We start from the raw sequence: 12,043 nt of genomic DNA, 5'->3' as shown, positions 1-12,043 counted from the left end.
TGTTAATGATCCCTTGGAGTGCTTTCCTCTGAGCCCCTGTGCAGCTAGTGTACCAAATACATATGCAGTAAGTTAGAACACTCTCAATGGTGGCTCTGTAGAAGGACACCAGCAGTTTCTGTGTGATGTTATTCCTCCTGAGAATTCTCAGGAAGTACAGTCTCTGTTGGGCCTTTTTCAGCAGCTCGGAGGTGTTCACACTCCAGGAAAGGTTCTCCTCTATATTGACTCCCAGGAAGTCAATATAGAGGAGAACCTATATTGACTTCCTGGGAGATATGTTAGAAATCGACAAGCCATCAAAGAAATCTTGCGTGTTCCACAGCTCCACTCACAGTTACTTGAATACATGACAAAATATTTGTCCCAGTGTTGATTCAAAGTCCATAAGACACATATAGCCCAAGTCTCTCCGATACTAGAAACTTGGAGTACAAGTACAGCTGATATTAGATCGCATTTCATAGAAGTGCACCATAAGAATCACAGCTGATTTTAAAAAATCTGAAATGGTTGCTGAGTTTATTACGATAATTGCATTTCAAGTGTTTCATGATTTGGCTCAAACTTTACTCAGAAAACAGACTTGAAAGGTCGACTGCAGTTTTATATTTTTAAGCAAGAGTCATCTTATTGGGAAGATGTAAGTAACTTGGGACGGAGGTGGAAAATACCTAAACCATGTTTACTGTAGTGCTGGACCAAAGTAGTTCATTTCTGCTATATTGCACCTGTATCCCACCACAATTAAAGTTCGGTTACTTTTCCTTTTTATATTTTTTGTTCATAATACAAAATCTATTTAAAAAACATAAGTTATTGGGCTTTGGATAGGCTGTTAAATCGCTCAAGCACAACTATTTTTTTTTAAATAAAAAGTCTCTTTTACATCCTGCATATGAGCTTTGATCATGTTTTCTATGATAATAAATCAGCTACCACCAAAACAACAATAAAATTGCGAATGATCCTCGCCGGCCTCCGTCGTGTCTCCAACCAGCGATATCCTTCCCGTCACTTTCTTGACTTCCCATCCCACTCCTGCGTAGCTCTGATCCCGGCTTTCTGCTTCTCTCTCCTCTTCGGTCTTTTCTGGATACCATGTCGGAGTACAACGCGGTACCTCCGCCCGTCCCCGGGGCTCCTCTGCCCGGACAGGCGGCTGTGGGGAACGGAGCGGGGGGCGCCAAGAAGGATGCGTTTGCGGACGCGGTGCAGCGGGCCCGGCAGGTGAGGCAGGGATGAGACAGACAGCTAAGAAGCTAGCATGTATGAAGGCGGACACACCTGAGACCAGGTTAAATTTGACATTCGAACACTTCATGGTGAATGTGTCTACAGTCAGGCACACCTCTGCCGCTTCATCCATCACATGTCAGCGTTAGCTTTAACTGAGGCCGGACAGTTTCAGCGTCCCACCAAATATCCAGTGTGACAACACTGAAAACCTTCAGAGAACATTATTATCTTCACTTCACTACCAGCTTCTTCCTCTGCGCTGAGCTACATTATGAATGTTAGTAGTTGATATAAAGGTGTTTCAGGATAATTCAGGTGTGTGCTGCAGCCTCAAGGCCAAAGAATAGAAAAGATAAGATAAGATAAGATAACCTTTATTAGTCCCACACGTGGGAAATTTGTTTTGTCACAGCAGGAAGTGGACAGTGCAAAAGTTATGAGGCAAAAATTAGAATACAATAAGAATAAATACAGTACACAACTGTACAGAATAGAATAAAATAAAATACTATATACAGTAGAATAAAATAAAATAAATATACAATAAGATAAAAATAGAATACAAATACAAATACTATATACAACTGAGTAAAAATACAACGATGACAGAAAGGATTATTGCACTTAGTATTATTGCATATGTATGGATGTGTGTGCTTGATCAGTTAAAGTCTTTATTATGGAGTCTGACAGCAGTGGGGAGGAAAGACCTGCGAAATCTCTCCGTCCCACACCGTGGGTGCCGCAGTCTCCCACTGAAGGAGCTGCTCAGTGCTGTCACAGTCTGCTGCATGGGGTGGGAGATGTTGTCCATCAGGGATGACAGCTTAGCCGCCGTTCTCCTGTCACTCACCACCTCCACTGGGTCCAGAGGGCATCCTAGAACAGAGCTGGCCCTTCGGATCACCCTGTTCAGTCTCTTCCTGTCCCCAGCAGAGATGCTGCCGCCCCAGCAGACCACGCCATAAAAGATAGCAGAAGCCACAACAGAGTCATAGAAGGTCTTCAGGAGTGGGCCCTCCACCCCAAACGACCTGAGTCTCCGCAGCAGGTACAGCCTGCTCTGCCCTTTCCTGTAGAGGGCGTCTGAGTTATGAGTCCAGTCCAGTCTATTGTTCAGATGAACACTAAGGTACCTGTAGCTGTCCACAGCCTCAATGTCCATACCTTGGATGTTCAGTGGTTGCAGTGGAGAATGCTTGTGCCTGCGGAAGTCTACCACCAGTTCCTTGGTTTTACTGGCGTTGATCTGGAGGTAGTTCAGCTGGCACCAGTCCACAAAGTCTTGAGTCAGTCCTCTATACTCCTTGTCGTCCCCATCAGTGATGAGGCCGACTATTGCAGAGTCATCAGAGAACTTCTGCAGGAAGCACTGGGTGGAATTGTGGGAGAAGTCTGCAGTGTAGATGGTGAAGAGGAACGGAGCCAGAACCGTTCCCTGTGGGCCCCAGTACTGCAGACGACCCTGTCCGACACACAGCCCTGAGTCCTCACATACTGTGGTCGGTCGGTGAGGTAGTCCAGGATCCAGGTAGTGAGGTGATGGTCCACTCCAGAGTTCACCAGCTTGTCCTTTAGAACCGAGGGAAGAATGGTGTTGAAGGCACTGGAGAAATCAAAGAACATGATTCTCACAGTGCTTCCAGCGGTCTCCAGGTGAGCGAGGGAACGATGTAGGAGGTGAATGACGGCATCATCCGCTCCAATGCCAGGCTGGTAGGCAAACTGAAGTGGGTCCAGTGATGAGCTTATTAGGCGCCGAAGCTGAGCCAGGACCAACCGCTCCAGGGTCTTCATCAGGTGGGATGTCAGAGCCACCGGCCTGTAGCTGTTGAGGTCCTTGGGGCGTGAAGTCTTTGGCACTGGTACAACACAGGAGGTTTTCCAGAGCTGTGGGACTCTTCCCAACCTCAGGCCTCAACACATCAGTATCCATCACATAGCTCATTAAAAAAAATACTCTATTTATCTTAATGTAATGGTGGATCTGATCCATAAAATAAACTACAGTCACGCCAGAGGCATTCCCAGGATTTCCGTGGGTGGGGTGGGTTAACCCCAAGGAGGGAGCTTGGGGGGAAATCAGAAAAATGTGTAAAAATCATTAAAAAGCAGTAATACTGTAGATCTGCTGCACTACAGTGAACTATCTGGCAAATCTTCTGCTTGTGTTTCAGATCGCAGCTAAGATCGGGGGCGACGCTGGTCCTCCTGTGAACAACAGCACTGCTCCAGATAGTTTTCCCTTCACTGCGCAGAAACGACAGCTAGAGGACACAAATACTGGTGACTGCACCTTTATTTCGCTTTGTGATTATTTTAGTTCCAGGGAGTCTCCTATGAACATTCATTTCATTTCCTCCTCTGACAGATGAGCCAGAGACTAAGAAGCTGGCTGCTCAGAGTGACTTGGAGTCAGCCAAAGCGCTGTGTGAGTTCATCTTACTGTTGCATGCATTGTTATTTGTGACCTACAGTCAACAGTGGGTGTCTGCGTCCTCCACATTAGTCCGTTGGTAATCCTAAACCTCTCCCCTGCCTTGTTTTCTCATTCAGCTATTGGTGCACAGCTAGCTGCTCTTGCACAGCAAAGGTGAGATCTCGTACCTCTCAGGTGACTGTGTATTAATCTGACTTTGCTATTGTCTGATTTATTGCTTTTTTCCCCCCCACCTTTGTATCCCTCCTGTAATCATGGCATCAGACCCACCTCCACCACAGAGGAGTACAGTGTTCCAGACAGTATGGTGGGACTCAGTGAGTGTAGCCCAGCTTTATTTTAACACGTACTGTATACCACACTTTTTTTTAAACCCCACCTTCTCTCTTCAGTTATTGGCCGTGGAGGTGAACAGATCAATAAGATACAGCAAGAGTCGGGTTGCAAGGTTCAGATAGCTCCAGGTACTGGTTGCACTCGTCGTCTACAGATACTCATCCTGGGCGTGAATGTCAGTGTAATTTGGGGTTTTCTTTTTTCAGGGTGAAATGATTGTACAGCATGCATCTTTAATTACTTTATAAAACAAGAATTTAGTGTACAAGTTTGGGTTTATTTTGGATTTTCTCTAATCCACATAGGGTCAAACCTTTACATACGCTCACTTAATGCTGTTCTTCACTGAAAGGCATTTAGTGAAGATCTAAGATGGAGAATTGTAGATTTACACAAGGTGGGTGAGTCTCTTGGAGCCATTTCTAAACAACTGCAGATATCACAATCATGGATTCAAACAAAAAATATCTGAAGTAAAGTTTTTCAGATATGTCACCACTTTGCCAAGATCTGAAGAAGACCCCAGCGGTCACCCTCAGTTTAAAAGCAACTGGTTAAGATGTTTAGGAACAACCCAGGAACCACCAAGACTCAAGCCTGCCATAAAAGACTGCTGGAACACCAGTGTCACTGCCACAGTGAAACAAGCTTTACATCATCATGAACTGAGGCTACGTCCACACTAATGCGTTTTCATTTGAAAATGCATCGTTTTCTCTCCGTTTTGGCCTCCCGTCCACACTGAGACGGCGTTTTGAAAACGCATACATTTGAAAACAGAGCTGTCCCGTCGCAGTGTGGACACTCAAAAACGCAGACTTTCTAAAACGACGTTTTCAAATCTATCCGGGCTAGTGTGGACGTAGTCTGAGAGGGTGCCGACCAAGAAAGAAGCCCCTGCTCCAAAGTGGACACCTTCAGGCTTTACTCAAATTTCCACACATGGACAAGCTGAATGCCTTCTGTAGAAAAGCTTTATGGTCACGCTTCCCACAAGAGGCCTCTCCTTTACTACTTTGGAGGAGTAAAGGCACCTAAGAACACTGTATCTAACGCTGTAATGTCAAGCATGGTGGTGGTAGTATCATGCTCTGAGACTGTTTAGCTGCCAGTGGTACTGGTACATTGCACAAAGAAGTTGGAATAATGAGGAAGGAGGACTATCTCCAAATTCTTCAACTTCACCTCAAATCAACAGCTAGATAAGTGAAACTCCAACACAGTTGGGTGTCCCACCAGGGCCATGATCCTAAACACAAATCAAAACTGCATTTGGAATAGATAAAAGCAGGCTGACACTTTTGGAATGGTCTTCCCAAAGCCCTGATCTCAACCCTATTGTATGCTTAATGCTTTAAGATTAAAATCTGAGTCTGTGCTAGAAAACCAACAAGTTTAAATGAACTCTTCTAAATTCTGTCAGGAAGCGTGGTCAGATATCCAGCTGTAATTTTGCCAGAAGTTTTTTGATGACTACCAAAAGCATCCAGTTAAGGTACAACTCACTAACAGACATTTAACTTTATCTATACTTTTGAGACTGTGTGGATTGTAGAAAATTGAAAAAATATTGAAACTACATTTTTTTAAGTCATTAAAGGTGTATGCTGTACAGTCACTAACCACCCTGGATAAAGAACAGTTCAAAGAAATGATTAAAAGCCTGAAATTACCATGACATTCATGCCCAGGATGAGTGTGTGTAAACTTCTTCTGATTATTATTATTTTTATGCTCAGTTTGTTAAATATGAACATTTTCTGCTTGTGCAGACAGTGGAGGTCTTCCAGAGAGAAACGTCTCCCTCACAGGGACACAAGACTCCATACAGTGAGTTTTAGACGTCATACAAATACACTCATTGCAGTTTTATGTGGAAGCGTTTTAACGGTCTGGTGCTTAATTCTAAACACTAGAGTGATGTGTTTCTTAAATGAAGTAACCGATCAGCTCCTCCCTTGGTTAGGAAAGCCAAGAGGCTGCTAAATGAGATAGTCTCCCGAGGAAGAGGTACTCCCCCTCTTTCTTCTTATCATGACTCCAGCAACGGGCAGAACGGCGCAGTTCATGAGATGATGATCCCAGCCGGCAAGGCCGGCCTAGTCATCGGCAAGGGAGGAGAGACCATCAAACAGCTACAGGTAAGTTTCATGTTTTTTGCTTCAGCATTTTTAGAAGTCAGCATGACCCAACCAGAGTTGATTAGGCCAAATCTGAACCTTTTTCTTAAAGTCAGTATTTTCACATTAAAATAGCAGCAAAGGTCTGAGTTAATTTAATCCTACAGGAATGTGAGGTTTTTAATTGGGTTTGTCTTACACTGGATCAGGGCAAGATCATGAGCTTTCCTGCAGACTGAAAGCAGTCAGCCTGATGCTTTATAGCAGCAATCCATGCACCATGCAAGGGTGGGACTAAAGAGGAGCACAACATTCATTTTAAAGCCATTAATGTTTCTAATTTATAATAGATAGTATAATTCTTATACATTAAGCTCACTGTATATAAAATAGCCAAATTAGCCTGTTAGTGTGCCAGTAAAAGCCTAAGTGGAGGCAACTCCAGTGTAGGTAAACACTTTCAAGTGCGTATGGCTGATAATTATATTTCATTATGTGTTATTGGATGCAGGAGCGTGCAGGGGTCAAGATGATCCTAATCCAGGATGCCTCTCAGGGACCCAACGTTGACAAGCCTCTGCGCATTATTGGAGACCCATACAAAGTCCAGGTATAACTTTAAAGTCCTGTTATTGTGTCTAAGTAAATGTGGCATAGTGCCGAGCTTCCTGATCCTTAATGGTTTTTCAGCAAGCCCAGGAGATGGTGCAGGAGATTCTGAGGGACAGAGACCAAGGCGGCTACAGCGAAAGAAGCGAATTCAGCTCCCGAATGGGAGGCGGCATGGATGTAAGTTTGTGTGTCGGAGCAAGACTGGAAGTGACTGCAGAGGGTTTTTAAAAACATTTTTTTAACCAAATCACAAACAGAGGAAGCAATAGATGTGTTTTTTTTTTTTTGTCATATTAGATCCCAGTACCACGACACTCGGTGGGTGTGGTCATTGGACGCAATGGAGAGATGATCAAGAAAATTCAGAATGATGCCGGAGTCAGGATACAGTTCAAACAAGGTGGGACGCTCTGACGACGGCGTTGTGGCTTCATTTATACGTCTTTCGCATTTGCTGACGTTCTGCTTTCCTCTGTTTTGGTCTCATTTAGCTGCCACCACTTAATTTAGTAAATTTAGTAAAATCAATATGAATGTTATTAGTACCAGAACAGATGCTGGCAGCTGGCACTGCCATCCATCAGAGAGTCTTTAGGTGGCACAAATCCCCTGGAAGTACAAGCCCTAAAACACATAATTACCAGGTTTCTCCATTGCAGTGATATTTTTTGAGGGGGTAAAAGTTTGCCTACAAATGAAGCGTCACAAACTCGCTGTCTAGCCTGACAGCCTGTGCATCTGCTGTACTTTGCCCCTTTGCATCAGGTGAATCTTTTACTCAGGCAGTGTGATTGCCTTTTGCGTAAGCTGTTGTGTAGAGCTGGTAAAATTGGCTCCTTTTCTTCTTCTATTGATTTGACTTGTATGTTGAAAAGAAAATCAGATAAAGAAGGATCCCTGCATAGATCCAGTGTTACAAGAACAATGGTCACATCAGAACGTCACCTGGCATGACCCTTTAGCGTGTTTTCTTTTTTGTTTGTTTTTGTTTTTTACCACTTTGCACTTTTTTTGAGATCCTAATTTACAGAAAGCTGTTAATTCTCACTTTGACCGGTGCTGGAAGCTGACCTGATTGATTTCATTTAGTGTTAATCCCAAAAGCTTAATGCACTTTTAAATCCCTTCCAGATGACGGGACCGGTCCAGATAAGATCGCACACATCAGCGGTCCGCCTGAACGCTGCGAGCACGCGGCTCAGATCATCAACGACCTGCTGCAGAGCATCCGGGTCAGAGAGGAGGGACAGGGGGTACGGATCAGCTGTCACACTCTAAAACATCATAAATCAATAGATGAAGGCCTCACATCATAACGTCCATAAATATTTGGATAAATTAAGTGCTTAGCCTTGTTTTTTTGTTTTGTTTTGTTTTTTTTTTTGTTTGTTTTTAACGTAGTCAGATGAGGCAAAATCACCAGAGGCTGTGACGTACTGGGCATATGTGAAGTAATGTGGTATAATTGTCCACAGGGTCCCCCAGGTCCTCCAGGAATGCCTTCAGGCAATAGGGGGCGAGGTGGGGGACAAGGCGGTTGGGGTCCCCCCGGAGGGGAAATGACCTTCTCTATTCCCGCCCAAAAGTGTGGGCTTGTGATTGGCAGAGGAGGAGAGAACGTCAAGTCCATCAACCAGCAGACGGGGGCATTCGTGGAAATCTCTCGACAGCCACCCCCCAACGGAGACCCCAACTTTAAGCTTTTTATCATTCGTGGGTCCCCGCAGCAGATCGACCACGCCAAGCAGCTCATTGAGGAGAAGATCGAGGTGCTTGTCATTCTAGATTATCATTATTCTTAATTATTATTTCTTAAGTTACCGATCAAGAAGAACACTCGGCATGTGGCATCATGTGATGTGTTTCAGGGTCCACTGTGTCCTGTGGGCCCGGGGACAGCTGGGCCAGGTCCTGCTGGGCCAATGGTTCCTTACAGCCCAAACCCCTACAACCCCGGACCGCCTGGGGCTCCTGGACCTCCACAGTGAGTGGCTGCAGCTTTAAAGCAGATTTCAGAGAACTGACGATGACCCTGAGATGTTTTTGGTTTTTTTGGTTTTTTAAATAAGAAAGCGCTTCTTCTTTCCTCAGTGGTGGTCCTCCAGGTCCTCCCCAGTACAGCTCGCAGGGCTGGAGCAACACCTACCAGCAGTGGCAGCCTCAACCACCACATGACCCCAGTGAGTCACTGCTGGCTTCACCACCTCTGCTGATTTTAAGTGTTTACTGCTCAGCCCTCGCACTTATTTCTCATTATACTTGTTTTTTTTTTAATCTGAGAAGGTCAACAGGAGTTCTGATGGAAATGTGATGAGATGCGGTGTCTTTATCTGTAGCAGCTCTGGCTCTAACCCTGTCTCTGTTTCCTCCCCCTGGTCTCCAAGCCCGGTCTCCAGGCCAGTAGCAGGGGCTCACCCTCACCCTATGAGGACCTCACCCCCTCCACCCTGCGTCTTTTCTAGGCAAGGCAGCAGCCAATGACCCCAATGCAGCCTGGGCGGCCTACTACGCTCAGTACTACCAGCAGCCATCGGGGGCTGCGCCAGCCCCGTACCCCGCAAACCAGGCTGGAGGTGCCCAAGCCGCAGGTGACCAGACCCAGGCTGCACAGACACCGGGGGGCCAGCCGGACTACACCAAGGCCTGGGAGGAGTACTACAAGAAGATGGGTACGAGTATGTTGCATATGTTAGGTAGTAATTTATGTAATTTTGTTGTTGTTGTTTAATTTTTCATGTCTGTTTCTGTTTCTCAGCCCAGGCAGGCGGCTCTATACCCGGTACAGCAGCTGCAGCTCCAGGAGCAGCAGCAGCAGGAGGAGGAGGAGGTTCAGCATCCACAACGGGAGGCCAGCAGGACTACAGCGCAGCTTGGGCGGAGTACTACAGGCAGCAGGCTGCGTACTATGGACAAACAGGACAGCAGCCCTCCGGCCAGCCAGCCAATCCCCAGCAGGGACAGGTTGGTGCAGCGGCCTCGTCGAGGTCTTGTTTCTGTGTGTGTTAATCTACCTCCTCACGTCTCACATCTCACCTCCAAACGTCTGTATTTTAGATGCAGTGAGAGTTCGTGGCAGAAGACGGGATAAAGAAGAGGGCTCTGAAGTCTTAGGCCAGGATCGATCCCTTTATTCATATATATTGTATCCGTTGCAACTAGAAGTGAAACGCTTCCCCACATGTGAACATCATCTGGATCCTTTTTTGATAATAATGTGAACTGAACCCGATGCTCCTGTGCTTCGCTGCTGACGGGAGGGAAAAGACTGATTAAATGCGATCATTTCACAGAGCTACTCAGAGCTGCCTGAGCGTAGATTTAAATACTCACGGGAGCCCCGGAGCGGTTATTTCATTAACAGAGTTTTCAGCACATCTCAGTCATCCCGTAGCCCCATTTTAAAGTACTCACCTTCATATCCCAGTGTTGTATTAACTGACTTGCACAGAGCTTTTAGGACTATAATCATGTTATGTGTTCGTGTGTGTGTGTGTGTGTGAGACACAGGAGGAGACATGCCTCATTTGATTTTCTCATATTGGTTTTTTGCTTCCTCTGCAGAGGCTTGCAGGGTGTTTCAACATGTGTATATCTGGGTGACTGTGCGCAGGTTAGATTTATGAAAAGAAGCCCCGAGCTGCAAGGTTCAGAAGCACGAATGTGAATAATGTATTAATTGCCTCTGTTCATTTTAAATCGCACCGCTCAACACCTTTTTGCCTCTTGAAACGTCCCATCTCGTGAACTGTTTGTTCCACCTGACCGCTTTAGTTTTGGGTTAGAAGAAAAGGCCGGCTTACTGTGGACTAAAGGCTAAACTGGAAAGATGGGGCTGGGTGGGGGATAGCTTTTCAGATTTGGCCAGCTTTCTGTGAGTAATCATCGTTATTTCTTATCATTTGGAAAGTTCAGAAGGGCTTTCAGCACACCTCAGAATGGCGGCATATGGAGACTTTAAAGTGTAGTTATATTCTTGTGTAGATTGTACTGCTGAGTTCTCCTACAGCAATTTATCCCTCAGTTCATTGCCGCTTGTGCAGACTCCAGGTTGCATGTTGTCTTCCTTTATTTTGTAAAGCTTTTTTACAAACGCTGCCTTTTTTTTTTTTTTTCTTAATTGTCCTTCCACGGTCATTGTTTGTGCAAAAGTTTGAACTTTAGTCTTCCAAGTGTGTCCTGCTTTAACATATATTGTATATACACAAACTGTATATTCAGCAATATAAAGCTGCTGGTTTTCACTTCCGGAGACGTATCAGGTATGATTCTTGTATTCTGAATGGCAGCTGCGAGTCTTGCCTTTGGGTTGATATTGTGTTGAGATTGTTATAAACAGACGACCACCAGCAGCACTGATCTGAAATAAATATATCAGCTACTTTGAAATCTTGAATATCGTGTCTGTGTCGCTTTTGGACCAAATGCACTCATTAGGTACACCTGTTTAACTACTTGTTAACACATATCTAATCAGCCAATCGCATGCCAGCAACCCAACATATTTAGGCATCTAGATGTGGCCAAAAATACCTGCTGAAGTTCAAAATGAGCATCAGAACAGAGAAAAAGGTGATTCAAGTGACTATGAACTTTGATCTGTTCAGCTTGTCCCCACACAGACATCTCTAGAGAATGAGAACATTTCTTGAGCATTACAATGAGTTCACTATACTTTAATAGCTTCCACAGTCACCAGATCTTAGTGCATTAGAACATCTTTGGGATGTGGTGAAACGGATGATTTCATTCATGGATGTACAGCTGACAAATTTTCCGCAACTGTGTGATGCTATCATGTCAGTATGGTCCAACATCTGCGAGGAATGTTTATAGCACCTTGTTGAATTAAGGCAGCTTAAAAAGCAATAGTGGCTCCAAACCAGTAACTAATGAAGTGGCTGCAGAGTATATAATACATGCCCTGCTGTTGCCAGCCATAAAAGAGCACTTGAGGGAAAACACCACTAGGGGTCACTGTTAGCTTACCTGACGTGATACGTAAAGGAGGGTCTCTTGACATAAATGACATGTTTGTGTGTCTCTGAGCCTCATTAGGTGTGGCCACTCATGGTACTTTGACACTTTATGACACTTTGCAGTCATTTACTTGCGCTTTTCTGCTTTTATCTGAATATTGCTCAGCTATTTATTGCAAAACTTTAAAATCCTGTGTGTACCATGGGACCTCGCACATGCAGAAACACTGCACCAATAACATCTTTCTCTGCTCTGTACCTCTGATTCTTCCACCTCTGCTGTTCTCAGTGAACACGCTCGGGTTACCAGCTGTCAAAAG

General features: G+C 44.9%; 1 protein-coding gene across 2 annotated transcripts; it reads left to right on the top strand.

The window, feature by feature from the left end:
* Window positions 1-306: 306 nt before the first annotated feature.
* Window positions 307-11,140, top strand: LOC147332448 (far upstream element-binding protein 2-like). 2 transcript variants are annotated; one of them, XM_086288995.1, is made up of 18 exons: window positions 310-1,230; window positions 3,417-3,525; window positions 3,611-3,670; window positions 3,796-3,832; window positions 3,944-3,996; window positions 4,072-4,143; window positions 5,788-5,845; window positions 5,982-6,156; window positions 6,647-6,745; window positions 6,826-6,924; window positions 7,045-7,147; window positions 7,879-8,000; window positions 8,223-8,516; window positions 8,616-8,731; window positions 8,839-8,927; window positions 9,210-9,416; window positions 9,503-9,708; window positions 9,802-11,140. In XM_086288995.1, the coding sequence occupies exons 1-18, from the start codon at window positions 1,102-1,104 to the stop codon at window positions 9,808-9,810; spliced, it is 2,037 nt and encodes a 678-aa protein (XP_086145121.1). In that variant the 5' UTR covers window positions 310-1,101; the 3' UTR covers window positions 9,811-11,140. The 2 variants fall into 2 exon arrangements, with proteins under 2 accessions (XP_086145122.1, XP_086145121.1); XM_086288996.1 differs by lacking the exons at window positions 9,503-9,708; window positions 9,802-11,140 and having other exon boundaries at window positions 307-1,230; window positions 9,132-9,352.
* The last annotated feature ends 903 nt before the right edge of the window (window positions 11,141-12,043 follow it).

Source organism: Aulonocara sp. 'chitande type north' Nkhata Bay, linkage group LG4 (genome assembly GCF_057382095.1).
Source record: "Aulonocara sp. 'chitande type north' Nkhata Bay isolate Kocher_YH1m ecotype deep benthic linkage group LG4, A_spYH_male_GT1.1, whole genome shotgun sequence".
NCBI lineage: Eukaryota > Metazoa > Chordata > Actinopteri > Cichliformes > Cichlidae > Aulonocara > Aulonocara sp. 'chitande type north' Nkhata Bay.
The sequence above is the reverse complement of the archived record's forward strand: the minus strand, read 5'-3'. Positions and strand labels throughout refer to the sequence as shown.

Coding starts and splice junctions, on each gene's coding strand:
- LOC147332448 (XM_086288995.1), top strand. CDS start 1,102: ATGTCGGAGTACAACGCGGTACCTCCGCCCGTCCCCGGGGCTCCTCTG. Junction 3,997..4,071: donor AGACAGTATGGTGGGACTCA/GTGAGTGTAGCC, acceptor TTCTCTCTTCAG/TTATTGGCCGTGGAGGTGAA. Junction 4,144..5,787: donor CAAGGTTCAGATAGCTCCAG/GTACTGGTTGCA, acceptor CTGCTTGTGCAG/ACAGTGGAGGTCTTCCAGAG.